Source organism: Rhinatrema bivittatum, chromosome 3 (genome assembly GCF_901001135.1).
Source record: "Rhinatrema bivittatum chromosome 3, aRhiBiv1.1, whole genome shotgun sequence".
Classification (NCBI taxonomy): domain Eukaryota; kingdom Metazoa; phylum Chordata; class Amphibia; order Gymnophiona; family Rhinatrematidae; genus Rhinatrema; species Rhinatrema bivittatum.
Window position 1 is genome coordinate 278,348,088 of NC_042617.1, and position 16,793 is coordinate 278,364,880.

Consider the following 16,793-nt stretch of genomic DNA (forward strand, 5'->3'; position numbering starts at 1 on the left):
TCATGGTTCCCTTGTCCCAACGTAACCTCACGAGAGTCTTTGAGAGAAGTGGAAGTGGAGGGAATGCATACAGGAGACCGGTTGCCCATGATAGGGAGAACGTGTCTCTTGGCTGATAGTGTTGGCTGCAAGGGAGAGAGCAGAAGTTGTCTACTTTGCGATTTTGAGGTGACGCAAAGAGGTCTATTTGAGGATAACCCCATTGTTGGAAGATGGAGTTCGCTACTGAGGGGTTGAGAGACCACTTGTGCGGTTGAAAGGTGCAACTCAGCTTGTCTGCCAACACATTGTCCACTCCCGGCAAGTAGGTGGCCCTGAGGTACATCGAGTGGGAGAGGGCCTCCGCCCATATCTGTGCAGCTTCCTGACACAGAAGGTAGGAGCCCGTCCGTCCCTGTTTTACCACATGGCCACCTGACTGTCCGTCTGGATCAGGATGACTTGATTGGAGAAGCAATCCTGAAATACCCTGAGAGCATATCTGACTGCTCGAAACTCCAGGAAATTTATTTGGTGTTTGGCTTCCTCTGGAGACCAAGATCCTTGTGTCTGCAGATCGGCCACGTGGGCTCCCCAGCCGAGGTTGGAAGCATCAGTGGTGAGAGTTATTTGAGGATCTGGAGCCTGGAAGGGCAGGCCTTGGAGGAGATTGACCTGATTTCTCCACCAGGCGAGAGACTGACAGAGTGAGTCTGTTACGTGGACAATGGTTGATAGGGGCTGAATGAATTGAGTCCATTGTGACCTTAGAGTCCACTGCATGACTCTCATGGCCAAGCAGGCTATTGGGGTTACCTGAACTGATAACGCCATGTGTCCCAATAGGATGAGAAAGTGGTGTGCAGTCGTGGAGTGCTGAGATTGCAGCTGGTGTGCAAGAAACACGAGAGTGAGAGCTCGCTGTCGAGGCAGAAAAGCCTTTGCCTGCAAGGTGTCCAAGTCTGCCCCAATGAACGATAAGGTTTATGATGGGACTAAGTAGGATTTGTCGTAATTGACGAGAAATCCCAGCGAGATTAGAGTGTGTAAGGTAAGATGCAGGGACAACAGAGCAGCTTGCTGAGTGGGAGCCCTGCTCAACCAATCGTCTAGATAGGGGTAGACGTGAACACCTTGAGTCCTGAGGAAGGCTGCAACTACGACGAGGCATTTTGTGAAGACTCGTGGTGCAGATGCGAGGCCAAATGGAAGCACTCGGTACTGATAGTGCTTGGGGCTTCTAGAAACCTCAGGTATTTGTGATGAGATGGAATTATCGCGATATGAGTGTATGCATCCTGGAGGTCTAGAGAGCAGATCCAGTCTCCTCTTTGTAGAAGAGGAAGAAGAGAGCCCAAGGTTACCATTTTGAACTTCTCTCGCTGGAGGTATTTGTTGAGGGCGCATAAGTCTAGAACTGGATGAACGCCTCCTGATTTTTTGGGGATTAGAAAGTACTGGGAATAGAACCCTAGCTCGTGCTGAGAGTAGGGTATGGGTTCTATTGCCTTGGACTGGAGGAGGAGGGAGACCTCCTGTTTCAGAAGGATGGAGTGATCGGATGTTCTCCATGTCAGTAGAGGTGGGGAGTCTGGTGGAATGGAGAGTAAGTTTAGATGATAACCCTGAGAAATTATCGCCAGGACCCACTGGCCTGAGGTGATGGAGTGCCACCTGTTGTTGAAATGGCACAATCGACCTCCCACTGGTATGTGGGGTAATGGAACCTGGCTGCTGCTGTCTATGCAGGAGTCAAAAACCGGAAGCAGGGCCCGGCTGAGGAGCTGCTTGCGGTTTTTGTTTTCGTGTCTGACGAGACTGGGCTTTTTGAAATGGTCTCGTAGAACGGGTTCTAGATGGTGGCGGGTAGGATTTCTTCAGGCCGAAGAATGACTTCTTAGAGTCCTTCGGGAAGGGTTGTTATGAAGAGTACTCAGAAGGTATCAGAGAGAGCTGTCTTAAGGTCTCATGATGATCCTTGAGTTCCGCCACTGTTCGTTGAATCTGCTCGCCAAACAGATTATCGCCTACACAAGGCATGTCGGATAGTCTGTCTTGTACTTCAGGTCGAAGGTCGGAAGACTTGAGCCAGGTCCATCGTCTTGCCGAGATTGACACTGCTCCCAGGGTATCTGCAGCTGCTAAGATGTCGTAAGATGATCTGATCTCATGCTTGCCTGCCTCAAAACCCTTGTTTACTAGGGTTTGGAGCTCATCTTGAAATTGCTGAGGCAGGGAGTCTGTTAAGTCTTGTATCTGCTTAAATAAGACCCTATTATATTGGGTCATATAGAGCTGATAAGAGGCAATTCTAGAGATGAGCATTGCTCCCTGGAAGACACGGCGACCAATGGCATCTAGAAATTTCTGTTCCTTGCCTGGGGGGAAGGAAGTGTGAGGTTTTGATCTCCTTGCTCTTTTCTGGGCAGATTCTACAACCACAGATTGGTGATCCAATTGAGGTTTGTGAAAACCTGGAGCTGACTGGACGAGATAGGTGGTGTCAGCTTTCCTGTGGACTGGGACCACAGAGCCAGGATGTTCCCAGTTCTTTTTGAGGAGATCCAGAAGAACCTGGTGGATAGGGATGGAGGTTAGTTCCTTGGGAGCATCCAGGAATTGTAACAGCTCCATCATTTGATGCCTGTCATCTTGTTCAGTCTGCAATTGGAAGGGAACCAATTCAGACATCTCCTTCACAAAATTTATAAAGGAAAGGTCCTCTGGAGGAGAACGCTTTCTGCTTTCAGTAGGTGAAGGTGGTGAAGGCAAATCCTCGGTGTCTGGTGAAGAATCATCAGTCCAGGTATTGTAGGGATCAGCACCTGTTCCTCTAGGAGCTAGAGGAGGACAGGGCAGTGGGATCCCTGAAGGTCCTGGTCTAGGCTCCGAAGGACTGAGTGGAGGCACCGATCAAGGCATCGAAGTCACCGGTGCAGGCAACGAGGGCATCGATGGATGGCTCGGTGGCACAGACGGACGTATTGGCACCGATGGGTGGATTGGTGGCATTGAGGGATATATCGGCATCGATGGCTGAAGCATCGGCAGAACTCCCGATGGAGGGATGCGGAACGGTGTTTCTCCTCCCAATGACAAAGCTAGCGGGGAGGGCACTGGAGCCATCGATGACCCGGGGTCCATCGGTGGAAAAACAGCCATGAGCGCTTCCATCCTCGAGAGCAGTGGTGCCAATGCTGCTGGAATCGGGTCGGTGATTGGTTCCGCAATCGGTACCAGTGTCGGTACCAGAGGAACCGGGAATCGATGCATTGCCTTGTCGATGGCCTCCTGAACCATCCGGTCCAGTTCTTCTCGGCGACCTGGAGCACGTAGTCCCGGCTCCGGAACAGAAGAAGGAGGCAGTGGCATAGCCGGAGGGACCACCGTTAAAGGCGGAGTTGCGGCTCCCGATACCCTGTCGGGTGAGGGTTGCCTCGGTGACCTGGTCGCCGAAAAGGTCGGTGCCTTTTCTGGACAGGGTTTTTTTTGACGGTGGCTCGGATGATGGTGAGGTCGATGATTTCGCTCCCTCGATGGTCCGAGACTTTCGATGCCGGTGGCGATGTTTATCTCTATGGTCCCCACGATCCTGAGGGGGAGTAGAGGGTGTTGAAGGCCGAGAAGTCGCCGATGCCGGATGGTCACTGGCCGAAGGTTGATGCTGGCGCAAAGTTGACGGTGCCGGTTCTGACGATGTCGATGCAATCGACGGCGTTGGTGTTTGAGCACAGCAGAGAAGTTCCATTTTCTTCATTCTAGCCTTGCGACCATTTGGTGTCATTAGGGCACATTTGGTGCAGGTTAGGACATCGTGCTCACATCTGAAACACATTACACAGACTTTGTGAGGGTCTGTGATGGACATGGTGCGATTACAGTCCGGGCACCGACGGAACCCCGACGCCATGGCCATGAAAAAATTGAGCCGCGGTACGGTCGACAGCCGGAAGGCTGCAAGGGCCAAACTCGATGGGAATCGACCGAAAATGGGTAAAAACTTACCGGAGTACCGCGGAGTCAAAAATTCGAAGGAGGGACCCCTGTGGGGTAAATTAATTTTTAGTGATTCCGTGAGGAAAATTCCTGTCAGGAATCTCTACAGAGCTCCTTAACTGTGTGGCTACTGCTGCACGGAAAAAAAGAAGACTGAAGAGGGACCATTGCTGGCTGCAGGGTTGGTGCTATGCTGGGCATGCCCAGTAAGGGCCAGTCAAAGTTCTGGAAACTTTGACAGAAGTGTTCCGTGATTGGGCTCCATCCTGTGATGTCACCCATATGTGAGGACTAACATCCTGCTTGTCCTGTGAGAATAGGAGTTCCTTTTCTTTATTTAGGGATTGGTTTCATGGTTTCCCTTTCTTTTTGTAAAGAGAGGGGGATAAGGATCATCTTGAGCTTTTCTGGGGTTTATTACTTGGGAAGGTAGAAAATATATAACGAGGTATTTGCCTTATTCTGATTATGTATAATGTATTCAATTTTTTGTGTGTTTTTGTTCTTTTTTTTTTTTTTTTTAATGATGTAATGATGGGATTTTATGATGTGTGGAAGTATCTTTTTTTTCGATATGTAAATACTGCTTTTCACACCCCTGCTGACTGGCAGAAGGGATTTCTGAATTTATTTCATTATGCAATTTTGATGTATTTTATTACGTTTATTATTGTATTATCTTAACATGTTTTACTAGTTTCATAAGTAAACTGCTTTGGGTTCCCTTTGGAGGACAAAAGCAGTATACAAGAATATGGCCATATTTTTGTTCCATTATGATTAAAGGACTAGGAATAGCATTTAAGGCAACCAGGACTGGATCACCTGTCCATGCTCATAGTTACTTCTGCTTAAGACTGTCCTCAGGTAACCCCACACTTATTGGATTTTCAGGATTTCTACAATGACTTTGCACTGCCTCCACTGAATCCTAATATAATTCATGATGCTCAATATGGATAGCCTAGAAGCCTGAGCAGCAGGGTATATCCAAGGCCATGTTTGGAAACTACTAGCTTAAAATGGCAAACCTTATCAGTGTCACCTTGTGTCTGTAACTGAGGCATACTCTGCTTCTCATGGGCAGAGCAAGGTCTGATTTTCAGGATAACCAAGCCAAATGCGTATCTCATGAATACTTACTGCAGATATCGTGACAATCAGAGACCAGCTAGTGGCCCTCAGAAACCAGATCCAGCAATTCTTACTCCAGCAGATTCCTGAGTTTTGTACACAGGTCTGGCCTGGAGCTCCCTTCTTGTTTTTTTCCCCCCAAAAGTTTCTCCTGGTCTTTGGAGAGCTGGCAGTAGATGTGTAGAGTCATATTGATTTGTTGGGGGGGGCTCAAGGCCCCCCCCAACAAATCATCGGTCCACAACTCTATTCACAAGCGAGCTCTTTCAACAGCAGGTCCACTACATTGGAATTCACTTCCCCAAGACTTACGCCAAGAACAATGCCATTCAACATTCAGAAAGAAATTGAAAACATGGCTGTTCGCAGAAGCCTACCGCTGAAGGATCTCCTCAACCATCACTGACTCTCACTCTCCCACCCCTCCCCAATCCCTACCCCCCCTCTTTTCCCTCTCCCCTTCCCCCCCACCCAACCTCACCCTTTCCTTCTCCCACTGGACATACCATGCTAATAACTGCCTAGGATAAATCTATGTTTATGTATCTTATAGTTTTTGTTGATTATATATTTATCTCTCTCTAATTGTTTCTTAGTTTAAATTCTGTACTGTCTTCCATTGCCCAGGTTTTACGCTCCCTGTTTAATGTAACTTTACTTTCTACCTTGATGTTAATTGGTTTCCCCTCAGTTACATTGTAAACCGGTACGATAAGACCTAGTCTTGAGCATCGGTATAGTAAAAGAAATTAAATAAATAAATAAATAAATATTCTAATTCTTGCACTTTGTGTTCTAGGGGTAGATGGGGCACCTCGCTCAGGGGCTGCCCTGGGGATTGGTGTACTGTTGGTAGTCATCGTCCTGGTTGCCGCATTGGTTGCTGTGGCCTATATCTACAGGTGAGCCCACGACATTGCGCAGTTGCTCTTGACAGGCGAGTGCTCGCAGTAACACAAATGAACCTGCAGTCCTGAGGTAAGGAATAGCTTCAAGCATGTAGCACTAGGGGCCATTTCAGGTTTTAGTAGGCATTTCATTAGCCACAGCTAAACAGATAAGAAGCGCTTCTGTACACCTTTTTGCACACAGAAACTGAACATAAATTTGTAATAGATTAATTTACTAAACACTAGGACATTTACAATATTATGTGCCAGCAAGACTCTGCCATTATAGCCATGATTGAAGGTCTGAGAATGGAGTGGTGTAGTCTAATGTCACTCTTATATGCTGTGACATGAAGTACAAGGATTCTGGAGGTGGCTGCAGGACACAGTGCATGGGGTGGGTAACTCGTTGATGAAACTGATTGACCAGACTGATACCTGTCGGCAGGCCTAGCTCAGACCTCTGTAGGCAAGTGTTGACTATCAAGCAGTGCCCAGGAGGGAAAGTCTACAAATCCAATGTCCTGCCCGACGGCTGCTTGCCACCTGCCAGCCCCTCCACATTTTGTCTAGGTCGGGCCACAACTCTTTTCTGTCAGGGCCCTATGCCACATCTAGTTTTTACAGTGCTCAAACAGTAACTAGTTCTTCTCCCTCTGACAGGCACATGCACAAATACTCCTCTCTCCCCAGTGATGCGACCCAACCACCGCCCCGAAGATGGATTGTCCGACCCTCCCCTCTGTTCCTCTTTTTTCAAAATATAATGAGCAAGCCAACAAGAGGCGAGAGCAGCCCGTTGCTGCATGGGAGTGCTGTGTAATGCCCGCCCACCCTCCCCCCTACATTACACACTGCAGCTGCTCTTTCTGCATGGATTAAAACATCTCTGATTCCAGAGACCAGATGATAGAACGGACAAGGCCGGACAGAAAAAGGGCACCGGGCTGAAAGTGCGAACCTACCTTGTAAACAGTTCGACATGGTAGGGGAAGGGGCAGAGCTTGGGCAATATGACTTGCACAAGCCTGGCCATGTGCCTTCTCTCTCAGTGTTCCCTTCTTCTGCATGCATAATGGCAGCCTATGTTACAGCCCCTTCCACCCCTTTTGGTTTCTGGCACCCTTTCCCACTAAGCCATTTCTTCACCAATGTCCTATCTCCTGCCAATAAAGGTTCTGAGTCCTGGTTTCCATCACTCTTTTTTTTTTTTTTCCTGCGGGGTCAGGGCCTCACAGGGGAGGCGGGTAAAGCAAGTGCACTGGACACTCAGCATTGTGAAGCCAACTGTGGGATTTTCATAAATGCAGAATTAAAATGGAGTAATTTCCAAGGAGAGCTGGGGCCAGTCTCATACAATAAATCCCATTAGAATGAGGTTGGGTGGGCGGCGATGAAAGTCATTAGGCAGGCATTGAGTGACTGGGAGTAGAACTAAAATAACCACTGAATTTGTGCAGCACAATGTGTGTGGAAAGGTGTGAGACAGAGGTCCTCAAGTACCAGGGGGCTTTTCTAGCACTCATTTCCCATGCCTGGGTGTAAAATTCAAGACTGCATATTCTATGTACAGGCGTGCCTGCTGCCTCAGATAAAGGCTAGAGGAGCCCAATTACCAGGAACTCCCTCCCCCCACCAGCAGTCTTTTCATAAATGAAGGCCGGAGCAGAATGAATCTGCCCATATATTCACTTTCTTAAAGCGACTACTGTTGGCCAAGGCCAGAGCAGCCAAAGGAGTGGTTCTTGCAAGAGCTGCTTTATTTGGGGGCTGGGGCTCATAGACACCTCCAATGGCTGAACAGAAAGGACTCGCAGATGGAAAAGGCATAACAAAGAGACCTTACAAGGGTCAGGAGGAATTCATTATCTGCAAAAAGGTCTCTGTCTCAGGCCTCTCCCGGTCAAAGTGGTACAAAGCCGGCAGCTTTCATGCTACCTGCTGGCATAATCTCTTCCTGATTAGTCTGTCTGCTCTCAGGTGCCATAGGTCAGAGCCATTGAACCAGTGGCACGAGGTTATAGCCGTAACAGGTGTGTGGGACCCGCTGTCCTTCCCTGCCTAAAAGGTCAATGTTTGGTCTTTGGACAAAACTCCTCCGGTTCCAGAGCCAGACAACCAGTGAGGGGGTCTCATGTTTCCTACAAGTTTATTTAAAAGTTACTGTAAGAAAGGCTTTTGTATTCCTGTTTCTGAAGTCTATGCGTGCATATGGGTGTTCTAGCCTGGGATCCAGGCTCACGAATGGCTAATAGAAGCATTTTAAAGCAGAATAACATAAGACATCTCAGTCCCAAAGTACATCAAATTAACATTCTCCTCCAACTAGAAAGCATCGCCCACCAAATAAACCTAATTCCACAGGCTAAAGTAAAATCTAAGTGCTGATGGTGGGACTAGAGAGAGATATTTAGGACTGGTCACGAGCTGGATCAGGACAGAGGGCAAGGTCATGTGATTTCCAGCAATAATCTCCAGCAACGGATGATTTATGTAGATGTAAGAGCCCAATTACAAGGGACAAATCTTTGAATTTACTGGTAGTAAGAGACAGAGCAAACAGCAGAATGTACATATCGGAGGAAGGGAAGGGAAAGCATGTGTGCGTGGAGATCACATTCAGCCTGCGGAAACCTCAGTGACTGTGAATTCATAAGATTGGTGTCCTCAAAATCCACTGCAAGTCTCCAAATGAAGCTTATAAACAGGACAACACTTCCTTTACAAAAAATTATAGCTGCTGCCTGTTGTTCCCATTGTTTGTGAAAGAAGGATCCTAGCTCCTACCCATGGCAAATCTCTTGGTGCTGAGGGGAGGATCCCAACTCTTGCCAGGGGTAGATCTTCTGGTGCTGATGGGAGGATCCCAGCTCCTGCCAGGGGTAGATCGCCAGGATAATGATTTAATACACTCTGCTCCCTCCTTGTTGAAACGTGGAAGTAGCAGACAGGTGCCTGGGTACCTTATTTGAGGGAGAAGATGCTGGAAGAACGTGGGGGAGGGGCCATCAGCATGGGAGCTTGGTTCTTGTGTGTTATTTTAATCTGAAAAAGAAGTTTGGGGATGGGGAGACACACATTAGTTGTTTTTATCCGAGGAGAGGAAAATCACAGTATAGGTTCACACAAACTCTTATTCTGATGTGTGAGAGAGAATACAGGTGGACCCATGGCTGGGGGAGAAAGGTAGCATGTGCCCTTTACTTATGGTGCATCTTTGGATAACAGTGCGCCAGTATTATCACATGGAATTACCTCATTCAGCAATGGATGGGGAATGTAAAGGACAAGAGTAACAGAAGCCCTATTACAAAGGGTTGATAACACTCAAAGTATGTAAGACATGAGATCTTGAACCAGGTGAGCAGGATCCCTCTTATCTATATAGCATCTAGTAACACTATTGAAATTATAAGATGTAGTAGTGAGAGATATAGAGCCCAGCAGGCAGGAGATGCTGGTCCCAGAGGGTGGAATTCCTCTAAGACAGTGGTTCTCAACCTTTTTTCTGTCGGGACACACCTGACAGATGGTTCTCACATGCGTGACACACTGACCCATGATCGTCACAGGGCTAGATGTAAATGTACAGTTTGCATCCACAGGAACCCCCCTGATCCACAATAATGGATGTAAAGCAGAATTATGACATTCCCCATTCAACTCACTCTACAAAAAAGATATTCTGGTTCTGGTGTCATCTCAGTAACAGCAACTCAAACTCCTTCTACTTTCAGGCTCAATAGCCCTACTTATGAACAGACAGCAGTTTACCACCAATGCATGTCCTCTTGAGAAAACGCAACAAATAAGACTGATAAAACACTTACATGCTAGTAAAATATCTCTGTAACAGACACAGAACCGACCTAACATACTCCCAGGATCTGTAGTAATGCACATAAACTAATCCACACACAGTTACACCTGTATTATGGAATACACTCAAACAGGAGCAACCCTATCTATGAAAAGGCAACACTACAAATATTAAATCAGGCCCTAAAAACCAATACACCTCTTATTAGGAAAACAGAACTAGCAAGCAGCTATAGATCCCCACACAGAAATAATTGTAAAACTATACTAATAAGCAGAATAAATGTTTCACAACAACTATGAACAGAATAACATCCAACAATTAAAAACTCATAAAAACTATTAAAAATTCTCCAAACACCAATAAAATATTTCAAAAAAAGCAGACACATCACATAATATTAAATAATTAAAATGGCAGTCAATCAAGAAAAATAAACTTAAAAAGCCACCTTTACTTACCCCCTCCAGCAGCTCTCCTACTCCTCTTCCATGCAGGCTGTAGCACACACCAGAAGCAGCAGTAGTGGCTAAGCTCTATACTCATGGTCCTCTTCCTTAGGGCCCATGTCTCTCACACACAGACACCATACCAGTCATGCCCCCATGACCAGTTTCTGTCTCTCACACACCAATCATCTCCCAGTCTTTGACAAACACACCAGTCACCTTCCTGAACAGTTTCTCTCATGCCATACACACACACACAGGCTTCCCACTCCCGTGTTCCACTTACATATATGGGCTTCTCACTCTCATAATCACTTTCTCTTTCTCACATACACTCACCAGTCTCTCACTCCCATGCTTGTTCTCTCCACATGCACAGGCTTCTCATTCCCATAATCACTTTCTTTCTCTCACACATACACACACACCAGTCACCTGATCTCTTTCATGCATACATACACACAGGCTTTCCACTCCCATGTTCTCTTTCAGATATACAGGCTTCTCACTCCCATGCTGTGTCTCACACACACACAGGTTTCTCACTCCCATGCCCACTCTTCACCTGCACAGGCTTCTCATTCCCATAATCACTTTCTCTCTCTCTCTCACACACACCCATCACCTGATCTCTCTCATGCATACACACACACGCACAGGCTTCCCACTTCCATGTTCTGTCTTACATACACAGGCTTCTCCCTCCCATGCTGTGTCTCATACACACCCAGGTTCTCACTTCCATGCTCATTCTCTTCACATGCACAGGCTTCTCATTCCCATAATCACTTTCTCTGTTACACACACAAACCCAGTCTCTCTCATTTCCATGCTCGCTCTCCACGTGCACAGGCTTCTCATTCCCTGAATCACATTCTCTCTCTCTCACATTCACATACACACCAGTCACACCGTCACCTTACCAACCAGTCTCTCTCATATACATGCACACACACAGGCTTCCCACTCCCATGCTCTCTCTCACATAATCAGGCTTCTCACTCCCATGCTTTCTTTCACATACACCCCCACAACACCAGGCTTCTTACTCCCATGCTTTCTCACATACCCAGATTTCTCACTTCCATGCTTTTTCTCTCTCTCTCTCTCACACACACACACACACACACACATCCCTGACTGTCTCACACTCTCACATACTCATCAGTCATCTCCTTGAGCAGTCACTTTCATTGCCTCTCACATATACACATACATCAGCTCTCTGACCAGTTTCTCTCAATCACACACATACTCTCGATCAAATACATTCTCTCACTTACACACAGACTCTCAATCACACACATTCTCTCACTTACACACTGGCTGGCTGGCTGCTTCTCTCTCTGTCACTCACTTCCTCTCCCCCCCCCCCCCCCCCCCCGAGCACAAACGGTAGCTGCTCCTCCTCCTCCAGCCCCCGCAGGCCAAGAAGGAAGAATTCCATCGATCGCGGGAGGCTCGTGCTGCTGACTCCTTTCCCGATTACCGTCTGCTGCAATAGCTTGGGGGCCGATGCTGCAGCGGCCGCTGCTAGTTTATCACGCGGCATGGCCTTTCTTCTTCCCGCGCACCGCGTATCACTTCCTGTTCCGGGTCCAGGGGGGGGGGGGGGATGCAGGCGCGGGAAGAAGAAAAGGCCAGCCACGGATGCCACAGCTTTTTTTTTTTTTTTTTGGCACCGCTGCCGTTCCTGCTGGGCTTGAACGTGCTGATAGCCCGGCGGCAACGGCAGCAGGGAAGAAAGAGCAGCGGGAGGGACCGGGAGCCGTGCGACACCCCTGCCGGTGCTTGGCGACACACTGGGGTGTCGCGACACACCGGTTGAGAACCGCTGCTCTAAGAGACTCTGAGCTTAGTGGACATTCTGCACATTGTATCTCAGAGGGATTCACCAAGATGCCTCTTACCGTGCAGGGTGGCTGCATCCAGGGCTCTCCATCGATCTGCATAGGGAGGAGCTTGGATGTCCTAAAAAATAAAACCAAACAGTGATAATTACAGCATTAAAAGCTTTTTTTTTTTTTTTTAAATATTTAGATTTGTATTAGTGTTGGCAGATAGATATACAAACATAAACCCAACAATGCAAAACCGTCTTCCAATTCATGGACATGAATGTTGCGATAGTTCTTTTTGGATATTATCCTCAAATTGATGTAACACAAGTGTTTTTTGTTTTCCCCCAAGACCCAAAACATAACCAAAACCTAAACCTACCCATCCCCTCCCCCCACCCCTCTATGTTTAAACCATGTTATGGTTGAGTAGCACATAAGCCCATGATCGCTTATGTAAAAAAGAAGAAAAAAAATAAGCCTATATCCAATCTGATAAATGCAATACAGACAATACTACTACCTTGGTCTTATCTATATCATTCCTATGCCTTGGACATATGTTGCAATACAATATCACAGATCTAGCTTTTGATACCACTGAAGAAAAGGTTCCCATGCTTGAATGTGGAAGGCAACAGTGTCTCTGAGTGGCTGTCAAATAGGACCCATAATGCACATTCCAAATCTTCCTCAGGAAGTCTGAATTAGTGGGGGCTACTACCTTTTGACAGTGTGCCATCACTTCCTGCCTAGCTGCACAAAGTATAGAATTTATTAATGTCTTTGTCTGCTTTTGGCCACGATTTTGGATAGGTCGAGAGGAGATATATGGTAGAAAGGAATGGAACCTTCAATTTAGTCAACTCAGAGAGCACCCTCTCAATGCACTTCCAAAATGGTATTATTTTTGGGCAGGTCCACCAAACATGATAAAACGTACCCTCCATGTGGCATTGTTTCCAGCATTGGTTAGATCGATTGGGGTGCATTAAAAGCTTTTAAACTAGAACAAGGGGGAAAGCCGATAATCCCTCAACAGCACGTGGCTTGGAGGGAGGTATCTTTGAAAGATATTAATGAAACAGGAGAGTTAGGGTATCCCAACAAAGAGGTGCCAATAAAAACAAAAGTAGTCCATGTGCCTATAAGAAAAGGACCACCTGAGTTAAAAGATTCCAAACTATTCCAGTCAACTGATAAGCAGATTGTTAATTCAAACAAAAGCATACGTTGAAATGTCTTAAAGCAAATGCCAGAAATCTAAGAATTAAGATGGGAGAGTTAAGAGTATATAGCACTGAATGAAGAGGTAGATATAATTGGCATCTCAGAGACCTAGTGGAAGGAAGATAACCAATGAGACAGTACTATACCAGGGTGTAAATTATACCGCAGTGATAGGGTGGACTGACTTGGTGAGGGTGGCATTTTTATGTTTGGAAGAGCATAGAGTCCAACAGGATAAAGATCCTACATGAGACTAAATGCACAGTAGAATCTTTGTGGATAGAAATCCCATGTGTGTTGAGGAAGAATATAGAGATAGGGGTATACTATTATTAGGGACCTTCATTTTTGTTTTTTATTGTTCTTTATTTTTCTCAGGAATTTATCAGGGTTTATTATGACAAGAACAAAAACAGGAGAAAAATCAGTAGAAAAAAAAAAGACTCATTTTTCCTGGTAAATATTGGAGTTTATTTGGTGGACAGAAGCCAGAACAATAAAACATTATTAAGCAGATTTTCCCACTCAGCAGCATCCCCATCTCTAACCTCTACCCCATGACTAGTTCTACTCCCCATCCCCTGCCTTGTATGTCCTTATTCTCTCCCCCACCTGCTGAGAATCTCCCTCTGCCTGCCACCTCCTGCACTTCAACAGTATATTTATCCATATCGGTGGTGGCTCCAGGCTTCTCCCCTCTCCTTCAGCAGCCTGCTTACTGATGCTCTCATGCTCTGCAGCACTGTACGTCTGCTTTTGTGCAGTGCCAGGGAGCCTGCCAGGAAGTGCTTCTGGTGGTCAGGGCCTGCTTCAAATGCATTCGTGGCACCAGACAGCAGGCACTTTGGCTGCTTAGGGGGTGAGAAGGTGCGACTTGAAACATGGCATGGGCTGCACTGGAAACATAGCATGCACTTTGGCCCATACTGGCTTCCTGTAATGGTTGGAGGCCTTAAAACACTGCATCTGCAGCTCTGGAGCAGCTTTTTAATCAACCTAAAGTTAGGGTGAATAACTGCTTAAACAGATTGTCACTTTGGAAAAATCTGGGAATTTATGGGTGAAAATTGGTTTAAATTGAAAATGAAGGACCCAAACTATCGTCTACCTGGCCAAAAGGATCAGATAGACAATGAAATGGTAAGAGAAATTAAGAAGCTAACAAATTTGGCAGAACAGTAATAATGGGAGTTCCCTGTACGTACCCGTATCAGTCCAGACTCCTGGGTTTTGCCTCCCCACCAGTAGATAGAGACAGAGAAGTTTTGACTGACTCTGCCCTATACCCTGAGGTGCCACCTACAGTCCCGTCAGTATTTCTCTGTCTCCAGTAGATGGTGGAGGTGCAAAATCCTACAGTCTGTAGCTAGTTGGAAAAAAAAAAAAAAAGACATAAGGAATTTTGACAGGAATTTGACTTAAAAGCTTTTAGTGGTAGTGGTAGTGTTTCTTTAAAAAATAAAAGGGAGGCCTTTCGTCAGCCGGCAGGAGCACTTACATTCAGCCTCTCAGGGATTCAGCAAATCCTGAGGGGACCATTCCCCCTGGTATTGAGGCTCCGCTGCATAGGGATTGAGAACCCTGCTTTCCAGCACGGTCCCTAGTTGGGGGTGATACTGAAGAGCCCGGCTCACTCACCCCAGGGCAGACAGGACCTGTTTTCCTTCTGGAGTGGAAGTAAGAGCGCTGCTGCGAACTTAGGCGCCTATTCTCTGCCGCCGAAAGGAAAAAAAAAAGTTTATTTTTTTCTTCAGCTGCTTTGCGATGCCTCACGGTGAGGCCTGCCAGGCTTGTGGAGACACGCATTTGCGCGGCTTTCGCACGACGGGCTATGTTCTGCCTGCCTTCCCGGAGGGGAAGGCACATCGGTGGCCATCGGGGTAGGCGTGCCTCGGCCGCGAAGGGGCTCCATGTCGTCTGGGTGTTTGCGGCCTCAGCCGGCAGACCCATTCCCGCTGAGCGCGGGAACGGAGGCCATTTTGGCCACATTTCGCACGGCAGCGCAAACCACGGAGAGGGGAGGGATTTCCCCCTCCTCCTCTTTCCCTGCAGCCTATGGCCCCCGAGGGGGGCTGTCCGGCAAACAAATTGCTTGGGCTGACGGAGGAAAGCCCAGAAGGGGCATCAGACTCCTCCCTCCTCTTCTTTCTCATCAGATTTTGTTTTATTGCTGCATAAGACCAGCTTGGAGGCTCTCAGGAGAGGGCCCCAAAGTACGTTCAACCCAGGGGCCCAGGAAGGCATGGGGTCAAAAGGTCCCAGCCTGCGGCAGAGGGGGGGGGGGGAGGATCAGAAGGCTAAAAGACCGCTTTGGACCTTATCCCCCTCTCCGTGAGATGATTCATCCTCCGAAGACTTGGAGCAGGGCGCTCAGGAGCCTAGCAGGGCGTCTCATCAGGGAAAACATCTGGAGGAGGACCAGGATCTACCTCTAATTCACGAAGGTCCTCAAATTGTTGAGGGATTGTTCCGCAGGGATGAGTTGGGTCCATTAATTCCTGCCATCCTTGAAGTATTGGGTATTGAGACCCCTCAGGAGGATTCTCGGGTGGATTCCGTGGATCCTGTCATGGTGGGCCTGCGGGGTCCAACCAAGTCCTTCTCTTTTCATCTCTCTGTTACGGACTTGTTGTTCTGGGAATGGGATACTCCTGATCTGGGCTTGAAGGTCAGTAAGGCAATGGACAAGTTGTATCCCTTACCAGAAGAGACCTTAGATCTTCTCCGCGTCCCTAAGGTGGATGCGGTGGTATCGGCAGTCACAAAAAAGACCACTATCCCTGTGATGGGGGCAACGGCGCTCAAAAGATTTCCAGGATCGAAAGCTGGAGGTGCAACTCAAAAAGATATTTGAGGTGTCGGTGCTTGGTGTCCAAGCTGCCATGTGTAGTAGTTTCTCCTTAAGGGCAGGTCTTTGCTGGATCCAGCAGCTGCAAAATAGCACTGCCTTAACTGCTGAGGAAGCGGTGCATGCGGGAAGTCTGGAAGTGGTGCATGCGGGAAGTCTGGAAGTGCAGATGCCCTTTATGACTTTTTGTGTACTTCAGCCAGATCAATGGTTTCAGTGGTCTCTGCCCACAGGCTTCTCTGGTTGTGAAATTGGTCAGCGGATATTTCCTCCAAAGCTCAATTGGGCTCTTTGCCCTATAAGGGAAAGCTACTTTTTGGAAAAGACCTGGAGGACATGATTCAATCCTTGGGTGAGAACAAGGTACATAGTCTACCTGAGGATAGGACGAGGGGCTCGTTTCCGTCTCGTTTGCACCTACGGAGAAATCGGAGATTCCGTTCATCCCGGTCTTCTGGATCTTCCTTTCGACAGCCATCTGGAAGACAACAGTCCTGGTCCCAGTCCTTTCGAGGCCGGCGCTTCGGCAGACCAGGAGTTCAGCAGTTCTCCGGTGGAGTCAAGTCCTCCCAATGATGTGAGGCCGGTCCATTCCTCTGCTCCAGTGGT

At 47.5% G+C, this 16,793-nt stretch overlaps 2 protein-coding genes across 6 annotated transcripts in view; one reads left to right on the top strand and one right to left on the bottom strand.

Annotated features, from left to right (window-relative positions):
- The window catches only part of PMEL (premelanosome protein), a 37,841-nt gene extending 30,654 nt beyond the window's left edge, over nt 1–7,187 (top strand). For all 4 annotated transcript variants that reach the window (XM_029594774.1, XM_029594772.1, XM_029594773.1 and 1 more), the window contains exons 11-12: nt 5,909–6,011; nt 6,663–7,187. In XM_029594774.1, the coding sequence (XP_029450634.1) occupies nt 5,909–6,011; nt 6,663–6,822 (263 nt within the window). In that variant the 3' untranslated portion in view covers nt 6,823–7,187. The remainder of the gene's footprint in view (nt 1–5,908; nt 6,012–6,662) is intronic.
- DGKA (diacylglycerol kinase alpha) overlaps nt 7,185–16,793 on the bottom strand; it is a 221,483-nt gene continuing 211,874 nt past the window's right edge. For both annotated transcript variants that reach the window (XM_029594769.1, XM_029594770.1), the window contains 2 exons: nt 12,179–12,239; nt 7,185–9,044 (listed from right to left, as the gene is read on the bottom strand). In XM_029594769.1, coding sequence (XP_029450629.1) covers nt 8,964–9,044; nt 12,179–12,239 — 142 coding nt within the window. In that variant the 3' untranslated portion in view covers nt 7,185–8,963. The remainder of the gene's footprint in view (nt 9,045–12,178; nt 12,240–16,793) is intronic.